We start from the raw sequence: 14,151 nt of genomic DNA, 5'->3' as shown, positions 1-14,151 counted from the left end.
CAAAGAAGCTGTCATTCTAAGAAAAAATACTGCATTGTAGGTAAATTACCTACGGATATTGCACACAGAGCTGGATTTGTTACTACAGGTGTGGGATCCGTTTTCCGGAAACCCATTATCCAGAAAGTTCTGAATTACGGAAAGGCCGTCTCACTCCATTATAATCAAATAATCCAAAATTTTAAAAATGATTTCCTTTTTCTCTGTAGTAAGAAAACATTTGCTTGTACTTGATCCCAACTAAGATATAATTAATCCTTATTGGAAGTTAAACCAGTCCATTTGGTTTATTTAATGTTTACATGATTTTCTAGTAGTCTTAAGGTGGGAAGATCCAAATTACGGAAAGACCCGTTATCCGGAAAGCCCCAGGTCCCGATGATTCCGGATAATAGGTCCAATACCTGTATATGAAACTATAAGTAAACTATGAACCCTGAAACATAATATGTTGTCCTTCCCAAACACCCACAGTCTCAATTACTAGCATTTCCCAATAGTATCTAATTTTCAACCGCTCTGTATCATGGTATCTATAAGTCAACCAATCTACTTCACCGTACCTAAAGTATCAATTCTAGATTGTAAGCTCAAATGGGCAAGCTTACTGTAAATGTATCGGACACAATGTAAACAAGTGAAATCATGTAATCAATATCTGTCTGGCACACTTGGAGAACGTCTATCGGGCATACTTAAATATACCACACACTCCAGTCCACCTGTATTATACTGCACAGTAATAAAATGCTAAAGCAGAAAATTGCATTAACCCATAAAAATAACCACTGGGGTAAGAAAATGAAAACAATGCAGTAAACAGCAGTCATTAAGGGATAATGGCTATGATTAATACACGGCTTGTTAAATGGTGGATAACAGCATTAGCTTGCATCTTTCTTTGCCCAATATATACTTAAAGTAATTGCATCTCTACAAAATGCATTATCATCACTTCCAGTTCTTTATGATGTCATTGGACAATGCAGAACAGTCTAGGGAGGAATCAGCAGATTTTCTTTGCTAACTCAGACACGGCTCTGCTCAAATCCACATTTCAGTCTGTGCATTTCAAATAAAGAGAAGCAACTGCGCAGAAATCATTGTTATTGCATAAATGCTATAGCCGCTAATCTTGATAACAACAAAAAAAAAATATACAGAACTGTACGTTTTGATGGGACTAAATGATGGGATTGTCTTCAGTAATTTTCGGATCTTTAAAAAAGCTGCTATTTAGTAAACTGTATTCATTTGTAAAACTCTGCATAACTGTAAATGTCTTAAAGCCTATAAAGTCAGTCCTGGGATCTAGAGAGCATCCATGATATATTCATACTTACCCTTAAGTACTGGATATGCACTTTTTATTTTTGTTTAAATATATTCACATTCTCTATCAAATATATCAAAAATCTACCTATGCTTTGGGGCATAGCAGTGACAACTACTTGTTATTCAGTTTGGATCAGGCAATGAAGCTAAGCTTTTAAGTGCTTAGAGTTAGTCTACGAGACAATATATAGACATGATTTGTTTTTTGCTATGGGGAAGGCCCCTCTCCATAAGAAATGAAGGGCTGCAACTGAGCAAGGTACAGAGTGCAGTGCAGTAAATATAAGGCCAGTGACATAACCTTTAGGAAGAAAACTCCCACATTGGTGTCCATGGGCTGGGGGTAGTGATGGGCGAATTTATTCACCAGGTGCAAATTTGCAGCGAATTTGAGCGATTCGCCACCAGAGAATAAATTTGCGAAACGGCCGTGAAAATTCGCTGGCGAAAATTCACCGGCATCAAAAAAAATTGTTGCCGGCGTTGAAAAAACAGACGCCGGCGTCGAAAAAAATGGACGCCTGCGTCAAAAATGGCCGCCGGCATCAAAAAACGAGACGCCGGCGTCAAAAACGAGACGCCCGTGCCGTTTCGCTGATTTTTCGCCGACTCCTCTATAGAGAAATTCACCCGAGTGAGCGGGGAGGGGTGTTGTCAGATAGGGGTTGCAGTGCATGTTGGGCCCCTCCAAAGATTTTTTTGCAGGGCCTCGAGCTATATTGTGCTGCTGTACGGAGCTATTATGTACCTTGTATTCCCTGGTGCTTTCTAATGTAACGCTAATTTGGCAGTGCCGTAACTAGAGGGGGGCGGGCCCAGGTGCGTGACGCGCAGTCCCCCTCCATACACGGCGGATTCCAGTGGCGAGCGGGCTGCCGGGGGGCCCTGAGGGGGTGCGGGCCCTGGTCCACTTGCACCCCCTGCTCCCCGGTAGTTCCGCCACTGTAATTTGGGCTAGGCAGACCAAAAGAGGTTAATGTCCATAACTACAACGCTCAGGCTACTGTGCAATAAATATAGGACTAATGGACGCCAGGAGGTTCTTATGGTGAAACAAAGGCATAACAAGTTTATTTGTTCAAGACAAATATCCCACTGGTTTACTTACAGTCATGAGGTATATGCAAGTAGTAATAGCAGTGCTGCTGCAGAGGATGATACAGCTGAGGACTCCCATAGGCATTGTAATCAAGCCAGGGCCGGAACTAGGGGTAGGCAGAGTAGGCACGTGTCTAGGGCTCAAAGCTGGAGGGGCGCCAGGCACGCACCTTCTCTGCCTCTCCTATCCTCTAGTCCGGTTCCTGCTCTAGCAGACGTGTGCGATCTCTCTAGTGCGTATCTTTGTTTTGCGCATGCGCACTTTCGTTTTTATAACGCATGCACACTCAGGTTTTTTCACGAATGCGCACTGCACACTGAATCAAGCAGTAAAAGGGATCCCAAGCAGATATACCTTGAAGTGGTCCGGATCCCACCCAGTGGAGTCAGGAAGAAGAAGTCTGAACCTAACACCCTATCCACTGTGGTCCCTTCACTAAAGGCAATCTAGGAGCCTTGGGGAGCTACTCCCTGCTACAGAACCTTGATGGAGCACAAAGCTGCTCTTGCTATCGGTACTTTCCATCTTACTCTCCAAGAGAGTGTGCATAAGTGAGTGGTTTACACTAATATTTCTCACTTTATACATACTGTCAATAAGCCCAATATCCTTATAAATGATACTTATTGATGTCAGCAGTTATGAGAGGTGCTTAGTGCTTCCACTTTTGAGTTATATGACTCATGAATAATGGAAAATAAGATCTTAATAAATATAAATACAAAATACCAGCAGTCACCCTGAGTTTCCCTCTGGGTCTCCTTATATTTTACAATAGGTGCACCTTATCTTATATATTATTATTATGACTATACCTTGGGCAACTGTTTCCAATGTAACTAGATTTCATTTGAGAGAGATTTGCATTTCAAAAACAGCTGCTGAGAGTCAGGAGAAGTCTGCAGATTGCATCCAGATACTACAATGCTAGCCATGAATAAAGTAGGTGCATATCCATGCTGTTCCTTCTTCCAGAATATCTCCATTGCTTTAAGCAACTGCACAATTCACAGCAAAAGCCTTGTATGCTGCACGTCCTCCTCGCACAGTGGGCTTTAATGAAACTCTACTGTCATACCGACTGGGCAATGGGATTCAGGAGTGATTCTGTAGTGTCTGTCTGTAGTCTTCTACTTTAGCTTAATAATGATTAAACACCAAAGCAGCTGCAGGGCCCAGCTGGAAAGGATAGACGGCATCTTTTCTCTGCAGGTTGTTGCACTAACACTGTTGTTTCAGGGAAAGTATCTGAGTCTGTTCCAGTAACTCTTTCCCTTCCACATACACAAGGGCAAGAGGGTTTGAAAGAACAGATCCGCTGTTTCAGTGTGCAATTATTTATATTATTTTTGTTGAAGTTGACAATAAGGAACTTGTGCTTTTACATGGTAAGGCCAAAAATATCATTAGAAACTCAGTATTTTGGGCAATGGGCCTGTCCTGCCTAGAGATGAAGCAGAATTTAGTTGGGTCTAGAAATGTTGGTCATGTTCCCTATCATGAACCACTTTCGGTGAACTGCTTGTCATTTGATCACTATAACAATTCCAAACTGATCGAGGCTTTTCGTTACAGGGGAGTTTGTTTTGCCAAGTCTGCTCTGTAGAAAGAACTGGATGTTGACGTCATACAGGACTGAATTCTCCACTAATTGATTTAATTTGTAGAGAGGAAAAAAAACAAGGACAGTCCTTTTGAATGTTGTTGAGTGTTTGTAATGATCATTGCTGCGGCTGAATGCATTAGTGTAACCCTATCAACACAACTTTTGTCAGTGTTACACTCCACTAATGGAACTTACCTGATGGCACAGGACAAACATAAGCCACTCTATTGGGAGAGACTGGGTACCTGGTGCTTGTTAGTGCAGTGCCTTTACCCAGTGCAGGGACCCAGCACTACTACCCTATATTAAATTAACCCGATTGAGGACAAAGGCTTTTTGGGGGAAATATCTCACTGATGGCCATGCCCATACTGATGGCAATTCTTTTTGATTCTAATGTGAAACAACTTGAAGAATTCCTTGGAATTTGTCCTTTATTTTCCCAAGACAAAGCCCAAATGCATGGCCACAAATGAGAATATATTGCAAGAACAGCCTATGGCCCTCCAACTCCAAATCCCCCTTCAAGTATTAATGGGATGTTGTGAAGTCAAGGCTATACATGAGCAGAATACAAGAGGTTGGGCATCTCTTATGATAATGTAACAGCCCAGACAAGTATACATGATGCAATAACCAGCCATTCAAAACAACAACCCACCAGGCCTCCATCACAGCTGGAACAAACATGTGTGCACAAACCGACTGTAGATATTGCAAAGGTTTTTTTCAAGGTAACTCATTACATTACATTTTATAACATGAATTCTAAGGAATGAGTTTCTTGAGATGTCAGAAGGTGCCATGGTCTCCATTGGGATGGATCAAAGTGTGTTATAATTCTAAAGAACTGATACAAGCAACTCTCTCTCTGAGCTGGGTCCTTGCAGAATAGTGGAGATAGAGGGTGTCCAAATTTATTATATGACTCTTCCTTCAAGTGGTTTCTAAACAACAGCATTTCCCTTCTGATGCCTTCTAACTGATGTTCCTACTGAAGCCTCCTGCCTCAGGCTCTACAGCAATATCCATCCCCTTCCTGGAATACAGTACAAAGACAAAGAACTATGTGATCCCTTCAACATTATATGCTAAGGAACTACCTTAACACCCCTGAGCCCTGTGCCCTATGCCCTTTAAAAAGGCTGAGTCAGATTAAATTAGAGGGAAAGGCTTGGTGCACTTGGGGGTGCCAAATGTTAGGCATCCCCAAGTGTTGTTATTTACTTACCTGAAACCCCGGGCCGGTGCTCCTATCAGCAGAAAACTCCACCAACCCAGGGTTATACCAGTGAGCACCATGGAGTGATATTCTTCTGTCTTCCTCCTTCTTCACGTGGCTGGGCATGCGCAGTAGAATGAAAAGCCCAACTTTGTTCTGCTGCGCATGCATTTGCCCCGGGAAATTTAAAGAAAGAAGAAGATGGAAGTGGATCGCTCCGTGGTGCTCATGGAATAACCCCGGGCCGTTGCCTTACATTTGGCACCCCAACTGCACCAAGCCTTTTCTTCTCCTTTAAATATATGAAACCAAAATCAACACATTGTAGAACCAACAATTATCTAGGGTAACCTGAGATTTCACTAGGAATACAGAACATTGTCTCATACCTGTCACACTTGATAACCAATCAGACATTTGATTTCAACATATTATCTGCGCTGGAATGATGAATAGTGATGGGTGAATTTGTTCCGTTTCGCTTTGCTGAAAAATTCACAAATTTCCCGTGAAATTCGCGAAATGGTGAAAAATTTGCAAAATGCTAAATTTTCGCAAATGTATCCGCCGGTGGCGAAACACGTGAATTCGCCACAAATTCACGTCTGGCGAATAAATTCACCCATCACTAATGAAGAATGCTACATTTTTTTTGGTTGCTAAAGGTGACAACGCAATGCAAACTAAGCTAATTGTCTTAAATTAGTTGGAAAACATAATTTATTGTTACCTCCACCCCCTTAGCATCAGCAAGGAAAAATTTGACCTTTTATCTGCTCACACCACAATAAAAAGTAGTGTCAGTCTGGTGCAAACAACAAATTATTATGTAACATGCTGCTTTTCATTAATCAGGTTAAGTAAATTTAATGGCATATAACATAAAAGAGAACAGTGATTCATGTGTCTAATGTTCCACACAAAGGCAGTCAGCATTTTTAAAGGTTATTCCTTAGATGGGTGTTTAATAAAAGACACTTTTCGGATTATTGTATAGACCACCTTATCTGCTGAAACTGACGACTTTGGCTTAGTACAGGGTATAATAACAGGGATCCCTGTGACACTAGAAAATGCAACCTATAACTTGTGCAAGAGGTTAAGAGGGTCCTGTCCAAAAAAGCTTCAAATTAAAACATTTCGCATACTGACTAGTGATGGGCGAATTTGCGCCGCAGAAAAATGTGAGAATTTCGCACGAAATTCGCGGAACGGCGAAAAATTTGCAAAACTGCGCCAGCAACGGCGTCCGTTTTTTCCGACCCCAGCGAAAAAAATCTTTTTGAGGCCGGCAAATTTTTTCAGGCGAATTTTCGTGGGCGTTTCGCGAATTTATTCACTGGCAGCGAATCGCGCAAATTCACCACGAATTCGCGCCTAATCACTAATACTGACATGAAATAAAACCTTTTTTAATAGCTATCATAATATTGTTTTTGCATGGTGTGTATAATTTTGCAATAAAAGTATTTGCCCAATGCTTTTAGATTACCTATCTGATCCTCCATGTTCCTCTATGGGAAGGCTGCCATATTTGTACAGCAACTGCCAGTTAGCATTAGAAACTGTGACAGGCTGGCAGTCAGGTTGGCAAAATCCTGGAAAAGTCCCACTTTTTTACTCTGTGGCTTTTTCTGATTTTTGGTGACAGAAAGCCCGTATCAAAAAAGTCGCAATTTAGTAAATCAGCCCCCTTGGGTAATGTTTGAAATCAATGCCATTAACCTTTCTAAACACCCCAGATAGCCCGCTTAAACGTTCATTGTGGATGAGATTTGGAGATGAGCACTGATGTTATCCCCTAGATATTCTTGGAATTACTGATGAATGGCTAATAAAGCACTATATATATTGACTATATATATGTAAACTTGTCATTGTCTAACAGGCTGCTCCCCCAAGGCAGTTTCTACCATGAAATCCCAGTTCTTCAGCACTTTTTCCCCACAATTTTCCTCTTTTCAGATCATAGCATACTGAATAAATATCACTTCTACTATAGGGGGAGAGTTTAGGACCTGCCACTGGAATTGAGAAGTAAGTTGCCCATCTGCAAGTTTGTGTTTATATATTCTGGACTGATCTTATTGATCCTGTCAAACTCAAGTTAGTGTATTCACTTATTCAACCAACATTGATCCTCTTAGAAACACAATTCTTTTAGGGGTGAGGGAATGTGGACAAATCTTACTTTTGTCTGGGTTAGAGCCCAGAGCTTTTTTAACCCCTTAAAGGGGTGGTTCATCTTTAAGGTAACTTTTAGTATTTTATAGAATGGCCAATTCTAAGCAACTATTCAATTGGTCTTCATTATTTTTTTTTTTTATAGTTATTTGCCTTTTTCTTCTGCCTCTTTGCAGCTTTCAAATGGGCGCGCTGACCCCTTCTATAAAGCAATCGCTCTGTAAAGCTACAAATGTATTTTTATACTTATCTTTCTGTTCCGACCATCACCTATTCATATTCCAGTCTCTTATTCAAATGAATGCATGGTTGCTAGGGTAATTTGGACCCTATCAGATTGCTTAAAATGCTAATTTAAAGGAGACCCGGTCACACAATTCAAAATCCTATTTTATCACATTAGTCAAGCAAAATGAACTTTAATAACACAATATAAATTATTTGAATCTTGCTTCCTTCAGTCTGGGAATTCATAATTATAACAAGCAGGCAGGAGCCATTTTGTGGACACTGTTATTAAGACAAGCCTTGTATCATCTCAGAATCTTGTTTGTTCACCAGAATGGGGGACCCGATGTCCATCCCCATGCCCTGGCTACACAATAAAAAGGTGAAGAGAACGGGGGAATGTGGGGAAAGCAGTGACATCCAGGAAGTGCTGAATGGAAAGTGAAAGTAATTGTCTGCCCCACCTCCATGCCTAAGGCATAGAGGAGGGGCAGACAATATTTGATTGACTGCTGGTATTTTTTAATGAGTTTACAACAGTTATGAATGCTTTACTAAAAAATAGAAATTGGATTTCATGTTTAATTTGAAAAGGACTTTTATTGTACAGACTTTGTGTCTTTTTTTTGTGACAGGTCCACTTAAAGAGCTGCTGATTAAAAAGCTTAATAACTCAAAAATCTTAAATAATAAAAAATGAAAACCAATTACAATTTGTATCACTCTCTACATCATATTAAAAGTTATTTTAAAGGTGAACAACCCCTTTAAACAGATTTTTTAGCAATGGAACATTGTGAAATTGTAATAAAGCTATTCCCTTTCATAAAATGAGTTATGAATTCCATACACTGAAGGCATGTTCTGCCCATGGATATGAAACCTGTAGTCTATTTGCTCATGCCGATTAAAGGTGGAAGAGATGCTAGTGACATGCACTAGAACTACAAAAAGTGTGTCTGTAGACTAACCATTACTACATTACCACAGCTACTAACATCATTCAGAAGCTACAAGACTCAAATAACTACTACTATATTTTACAAGTTGGGAGTAGTGATGGGGGAATTTATATAAATTCGCGAATTTCGCAAAGTTTTTTGACGCCAACGACAGAATTGACGCCGGCACTCATTTTGATGCCGGCGAATTGTCACCGTCGTCAAAATCAGCACTTTGCAAATTTTTCACCACTTTTGTGAAATTCGCGAAATGCGTGGCAGAGCGAAACAGGACAAATTCGCCCATCACTAGTTGGGAGGAGTGGTGGAAGAGGTTTTTAAGGAAGTGATTAATATATGTATATACCATGCCTTGTTTCCTAATTACTGACAGGGACAGACAGATATGGGAGATTGAATCATCATATGGAAGAACAGCAAAAAAAGCATTATTATTATTATTATAATTATTAACATGGATTTGAAAAACGCCACCCTATTACCCAGCGTTGTGCAATACATGTGTGTATACAAAAACAACCAACAACCAATAGAAGAGGTCTGCCCAAAAGAGCGTTTAAAACAGAATTGTACAGCTGAGTCTTTTCAGGTTAACAGGAGGCATTCTCAAGCTAGGAGGGATGTGTGACAACAGAGAATTTTAATATTTTACTAAACTGTTGAGTTTTGAGTTTATTTAAGGTCTAATAATGGTTGTGTTTACACAATGCCATTATTATGATGTTATTTTGTTCTGATGGAAAATCAACTGTGAAATTGCATATGGCAGTTCAACCATGCACAGTTTATGATTTATTCATGCAAGTTCATTTCAGAGCAGCTCCCGTACATAAAGCCAAACGGGCATAAATCATGCGCGTAGAAAGACTTCAGGCCCCAGACTTATCTTTCTGGATCATCCAAACTGTAGAGTAGATAACTGTGTAGGAACATCTCTTTCGGAATACAACTGTTTTAAGAAACTCTATGAGATTCAACTATGATAGATAGATAGATAGCTAGATACGGACGGATGGACGAATGGATGGGTGGGTGGATGGATAGATGGACAGATGGAGAGATACAAGGACAGATATATGGATGGACAGATAGGTAGATGGATAGATGAATAGACAGATAGATGGATAGATAGATAGATAGATGATAGATAGATAGATAGATAGATAGATGATAGATAGACAGATAGACAGACAGACGGACCGACAGACAGACAGATTGCAGTACCTAAACCCATGTGGAGACCAGAATAGATAGAGAAAAAGACAGCTTGCCCACTATGCTTGATCATTGGCCATGACTGCAGTGACCAGTTGAATGTTGGAGCACTGTCCATGAAAAGTTGACTTTAGTTAAGGATCATTCTAGAAGAAATTACACCACTTCACTACTGCTGAGAAATAACGTTGACCAGGGCTGTCCAATTTCTTTTTGGAGTGATCTTTTATACCCACAAATCAATAGGAACTATCCTATTAAAATAAGTATAAAACTATGTCTATGGTCTTTTGGCCATAAAACCCCTAAGCTATATTATCCTGTTACTGTAATTGCTAGCTGCTCATCAGATTCAGTACTACTTAACCCACATGCTTTTTTGTGCTAACACCACTAAACTCCACAGCCGCAGCTATATTTCATCCCAGCAGGGGCGAGGGTGTCACAACGCATCAGCATTATTTCGACAGTCATTTCAGCCAACAACTTACAGTATTGAGCAGCAAAGTGCACTGTAGATATCATTAGCAATATATTTATTCTGCTTGGCTGTAGTTCTGCAGTGGGAGGATCATCATAAATGAACAGTTGTTTAAACTTTGTTTATCACAAGAAGCCAGATTGCGGTAGGTTAGGTTAGCACAGTGTCTGGTATATGAGAAATTATATACATATAGGACACAAGTGTTTCTGACTTTGCAAAATACACAGGTTTAAAAGTGGGTGATATTTAACTCATGAAGAAAGGAATTGCTTGGGGGAAGGTCTACAAGCAGTCAATAACCTCTACATGGGATGAGTATTATGCTATGATGAGGGTGGAGTAAGGGTGGGTACAGGTGGTAGAGGGGATTTCAGTTCTACAACTAGGGAAACAAGGTATACATAGGCACACTGCAAATAATAAATCAGGACTAGGACTACAAGGGACTCCAACAATGACCTCACCTGGGTCATCTACAAAGTAAGAGCTGTTACAACTGCATAGGCTCATATCAAATTCTGTTAATCTGAATTGTTCAAGGATTCAACACGATGTTTAAAAATTGCACCAGTCTCCCATAACCACCTAATAAAGGAAGACTAGTGGCATCCTAAAACCATATCTTGCACCCTCACACAGTTGCAGTTAAGAGCTAATTCCCATTGGTCATATCTAGTTGCAGACTCTCTGGTAGGTTTTGCAGACGAGGAGACCACATGCAGGTTTAGCAAGACTGGGACACAAAATGAGATGCGCTGGGAACAGAACTTGGGTTTTGGCCCTCAGTATGGCCAAAAGTCTATTGTGGTATAAACAGTATGGCTTCATAGGGTTCTTCAAGAAAAGCGGCAGAGAATGAAAATAAATGTTGAAAGCTTATGGAGCAAAGTAGACTTGTTGCAGATGTTGCAGTCAGAGCCATGAATATACGAGCTTAGGCAAAATGAGTATGGGTATGGGTGCTCTTTAAAGGTACAGTAACACCAACAAATTAAAATGCCAGTACATGGGGATGGACATCATGTCCTCCATTCTGGTGCACAAACAAGATTCTGAGATGATACAAGGCTTGTCTTAATAACAGTGTCCACAAAATGGCTCCTGCCGGCTTGTTATAATTATGAATTCTCAGATTGAAGGAAACAAGATTCAAATAATTTTTAAAGTGTAATTAAACTTCATTTTGCTTGACTAACATGATAAAAATAGGATTTGGAATATTTTTTGGGGGGACATGTCCCCTTTAAGCATATTTCCCAATATGTAGTCCAGCCCTTGATATCAATTCCAGATCAGTTCTAAAGGAAAAGGCCCTTCTTTTAAGGTGAAAGTGTTAACTTGATCACTGAATGAACTAGAGAGGACTGAGGTCAAAGGCTTCCTTGAAGATCTCTGGACCTTCTTACACATGATATAGAAAACGTAACATGGCTCATTTGATCTACCCATTATCCCACTGTGTCCATCAGATATCCCACAATGAGGTGTTTCATGTCCCTTATGAACTTTTGTGGCACTAGTTGGCAAGTTATTGAAGCTAAGAGATTGTTGAATACGGGCAGCAGATGTGACCACACATCATTATGAGGTTTTATCTGACCACTATTTAAGTACAGTGGTAATAACCCAACATCTCTTCAGCACCACACTTTCTGAGTAAGGTCAACCTGCCAGGCCTCTGCTATAAATTATATATACCATAGAAAAGGCTCTCCAGTTTTACAATTACATTTTACATCAGCCTATAGACCTGCTTCATTATGCTGCTTTTAATTAAATTAGTTTAGATTTCTGTACCTCGTTAGGAGGTAAGCCTTCCTTCCTCATCCTTGGTGGTTTGCGTTAATTGAGTACATGTGCCTTCTAATTTGCCAACATCAATACAAATATAAGATTAATTAATTGGATTAACTTTCCGCTGAGCTTCCATATTCATAGCGCAGTAGTTAGGAATAAAGTGCAAGTAGACTATTTTAGATTTGTGCATGATAATAAAATATCACCAATGTATATATGATATTATGATATATGTAAATGGGCACCTGTTAACCAATGAAAATGTTGCATTCATACTTCTACCTGCATCTGGCTGAAAAGAGACCATCACTTGTTGCACTGGGTGCAAATTTCCCCAGTTATGATAATGACCCATGTGTAAATGAGTTCACCATCACTATGTCCTTAACTCTTTACTTCTATATGATCTAGTTCTTATAAGTTTCTTGTTAAATTATAAGAATTGATTTCCAGAATTTTTAAACTAATTGATCTACCCCTCCTAATTTGAGTGCAGACACCTCAAAAGTAACATTATAGGGCACTAGTGTAGAGTTCTGGGACCCATAGTTAGAAATGGTGACTTCATTGACCACAATGAACTTAGCAATGGATTATATTGAATACATTTTAAGTGCTGACATTTCAGTTTCACAGCAGAAATGAAGGGCTCAGCATTCTTTAATGGAATGGCAGCATATGGGGGGTGGATTTTAATCTCTAATTGGTAAAAACAAGATCATTCCGAATAGGCAACCTTTGGTGGTCCAGTTGTTTCAAGACATTATCCCCCACCTTCCTTTAGCCCAACGAAGCTTGAGGGTTTGCAGTGTTTGAATATAGAGAACGTTTCAGGTATGCATTGATGGTCAGAAATTCCTCTTCACAATCTGCACTGATTCTTTCAAACTGTGAGCCATGTTCTTCCCATAATGCATTGTTAGATGACGTTCTTTAGCCAATCATAGAAAATACATTACCTTTGCTGGGTAAATGCTGATCAATTCTGTAACCCAGTAAAGCGATTCCTAATTAACTTGATAGCAAAGTTGCCATGTCATGCAAAGCGACCCCCAAGAACAGCAAAACAGAATTAGGAACTTGTTCAGATTAGCATTGTGACTTCAAATTTCTTCTATAATTCCAATGTTTCCTATAAATCACATCTTAATGTGAGATCATCTTTTCCTCTGCAAAATTGGCACAAGCAATTGGGTAAAACGAAGCATTTACGGCTCATTCGTGCCTGGCAATTATCTTGCATACAGTTTGCATTTAACCCTTCAAAGACCAGCAGCAACTGCACTGCAACAACTGAAAGTCCTGCACAAACTGTTTTGTGTTGAATACTTTTTGGGAAGCAGTGGGGATTACGTTGCCCTGGAAATCACACACAAGTAATGTTTGCAAGATAACCCCAGGTGTGCATGCATATGCAAAACTTAATTTGCTACACGTATATATAAATATATAGATACTCACCGCTCAAGACACGAAGGGTATAACTGCTGTGCCCCCATAGGATGGCACCAAGGAGTGCACCAAGCATGTTGGAGTGCAGCGCTGGGAACATTGTAGCTGTAGCTTTGGCTTTAGCCAATAAAACAAACCAAAAAAGACTAAAAAAATAAAAGTAAAAGAAGCAAAGTCCTGACTGCAAACCCTGTTAGAACTGAAAGGACATCTGTTTTTCACACATATCTTCTCCTTCGTTGCTTATTTCCCTTTGCCTTTGTAAGTCATGTTAAGGCACAGGCTGATCTCTCTTAATGAGCGATGCTTCAGACAGAGTGCTTGAAGTATTCTGCTATAACTAGCTCCATCCCAAAGCTATTGATTTCTTCCCTTCTCCATTCTCAGGCAGCCAATCCCACGGCTCCTGCTTTCTGTAATGGACCAGTGACAGGTCACTGCAAACTATACATTTGGCACACGCAGGCACACTATAAAACAGGAACAGGTTGTCAAAAGTGAACTTATTTTCCAGTGCCTTAAATATAATTTTTTTAAAAAAATAATCATTTTTTTTTTTTTTGCTTT

At 39.8% G+C, this 14,151-nt stretch overlaps 1 protein-coding gene across 1 annotated transcript in view; it reads right to left on the bottom strand.

Annotated features, from left to right (window-relative positions):
• chodl.S (chondrolectin S homeolog) overlaps positions 1-13,904 on the bottom strand; it is a 53,649-nt gene extending 39,745 nt beyond the window's left edge. Inside the window, exon 1 of the mRNA XM_018248857.2 lies at positions 13,594-13,904. Coding sequence (XP_018104346.1) covers positions 13,594-13,684 — 91 coding nt within the window. The 5' untranslated portion in view covers positions 13,685-13,904. The remainder of the gene's footprint in view (positions 1-13,593) is intronic.
• Positions 13,905-14,151: the final 247 nt, after the last annotated feature.

This window comes from Xenopus laevis, chromosome 2S (genome assembly GCF_017654675.1).
Source record: "Xenopus laevis strain J_2021 chromosome 2S, Xenopus_laevis_v10.1, whole genome shotgun sequence".
Classification (NCBI taxonomy): domain Eukaryota; kingdom Metazoa; phylum Chordata; class Amphibia; order Anura; family Pipidae; genus Xenopus; species Xenopus laevis.
The sequence above is the reverse complement of the archived record's forward strand: the minus strand, read 5'-3'. Positions and strand labels throughout refer to the sequence as shown.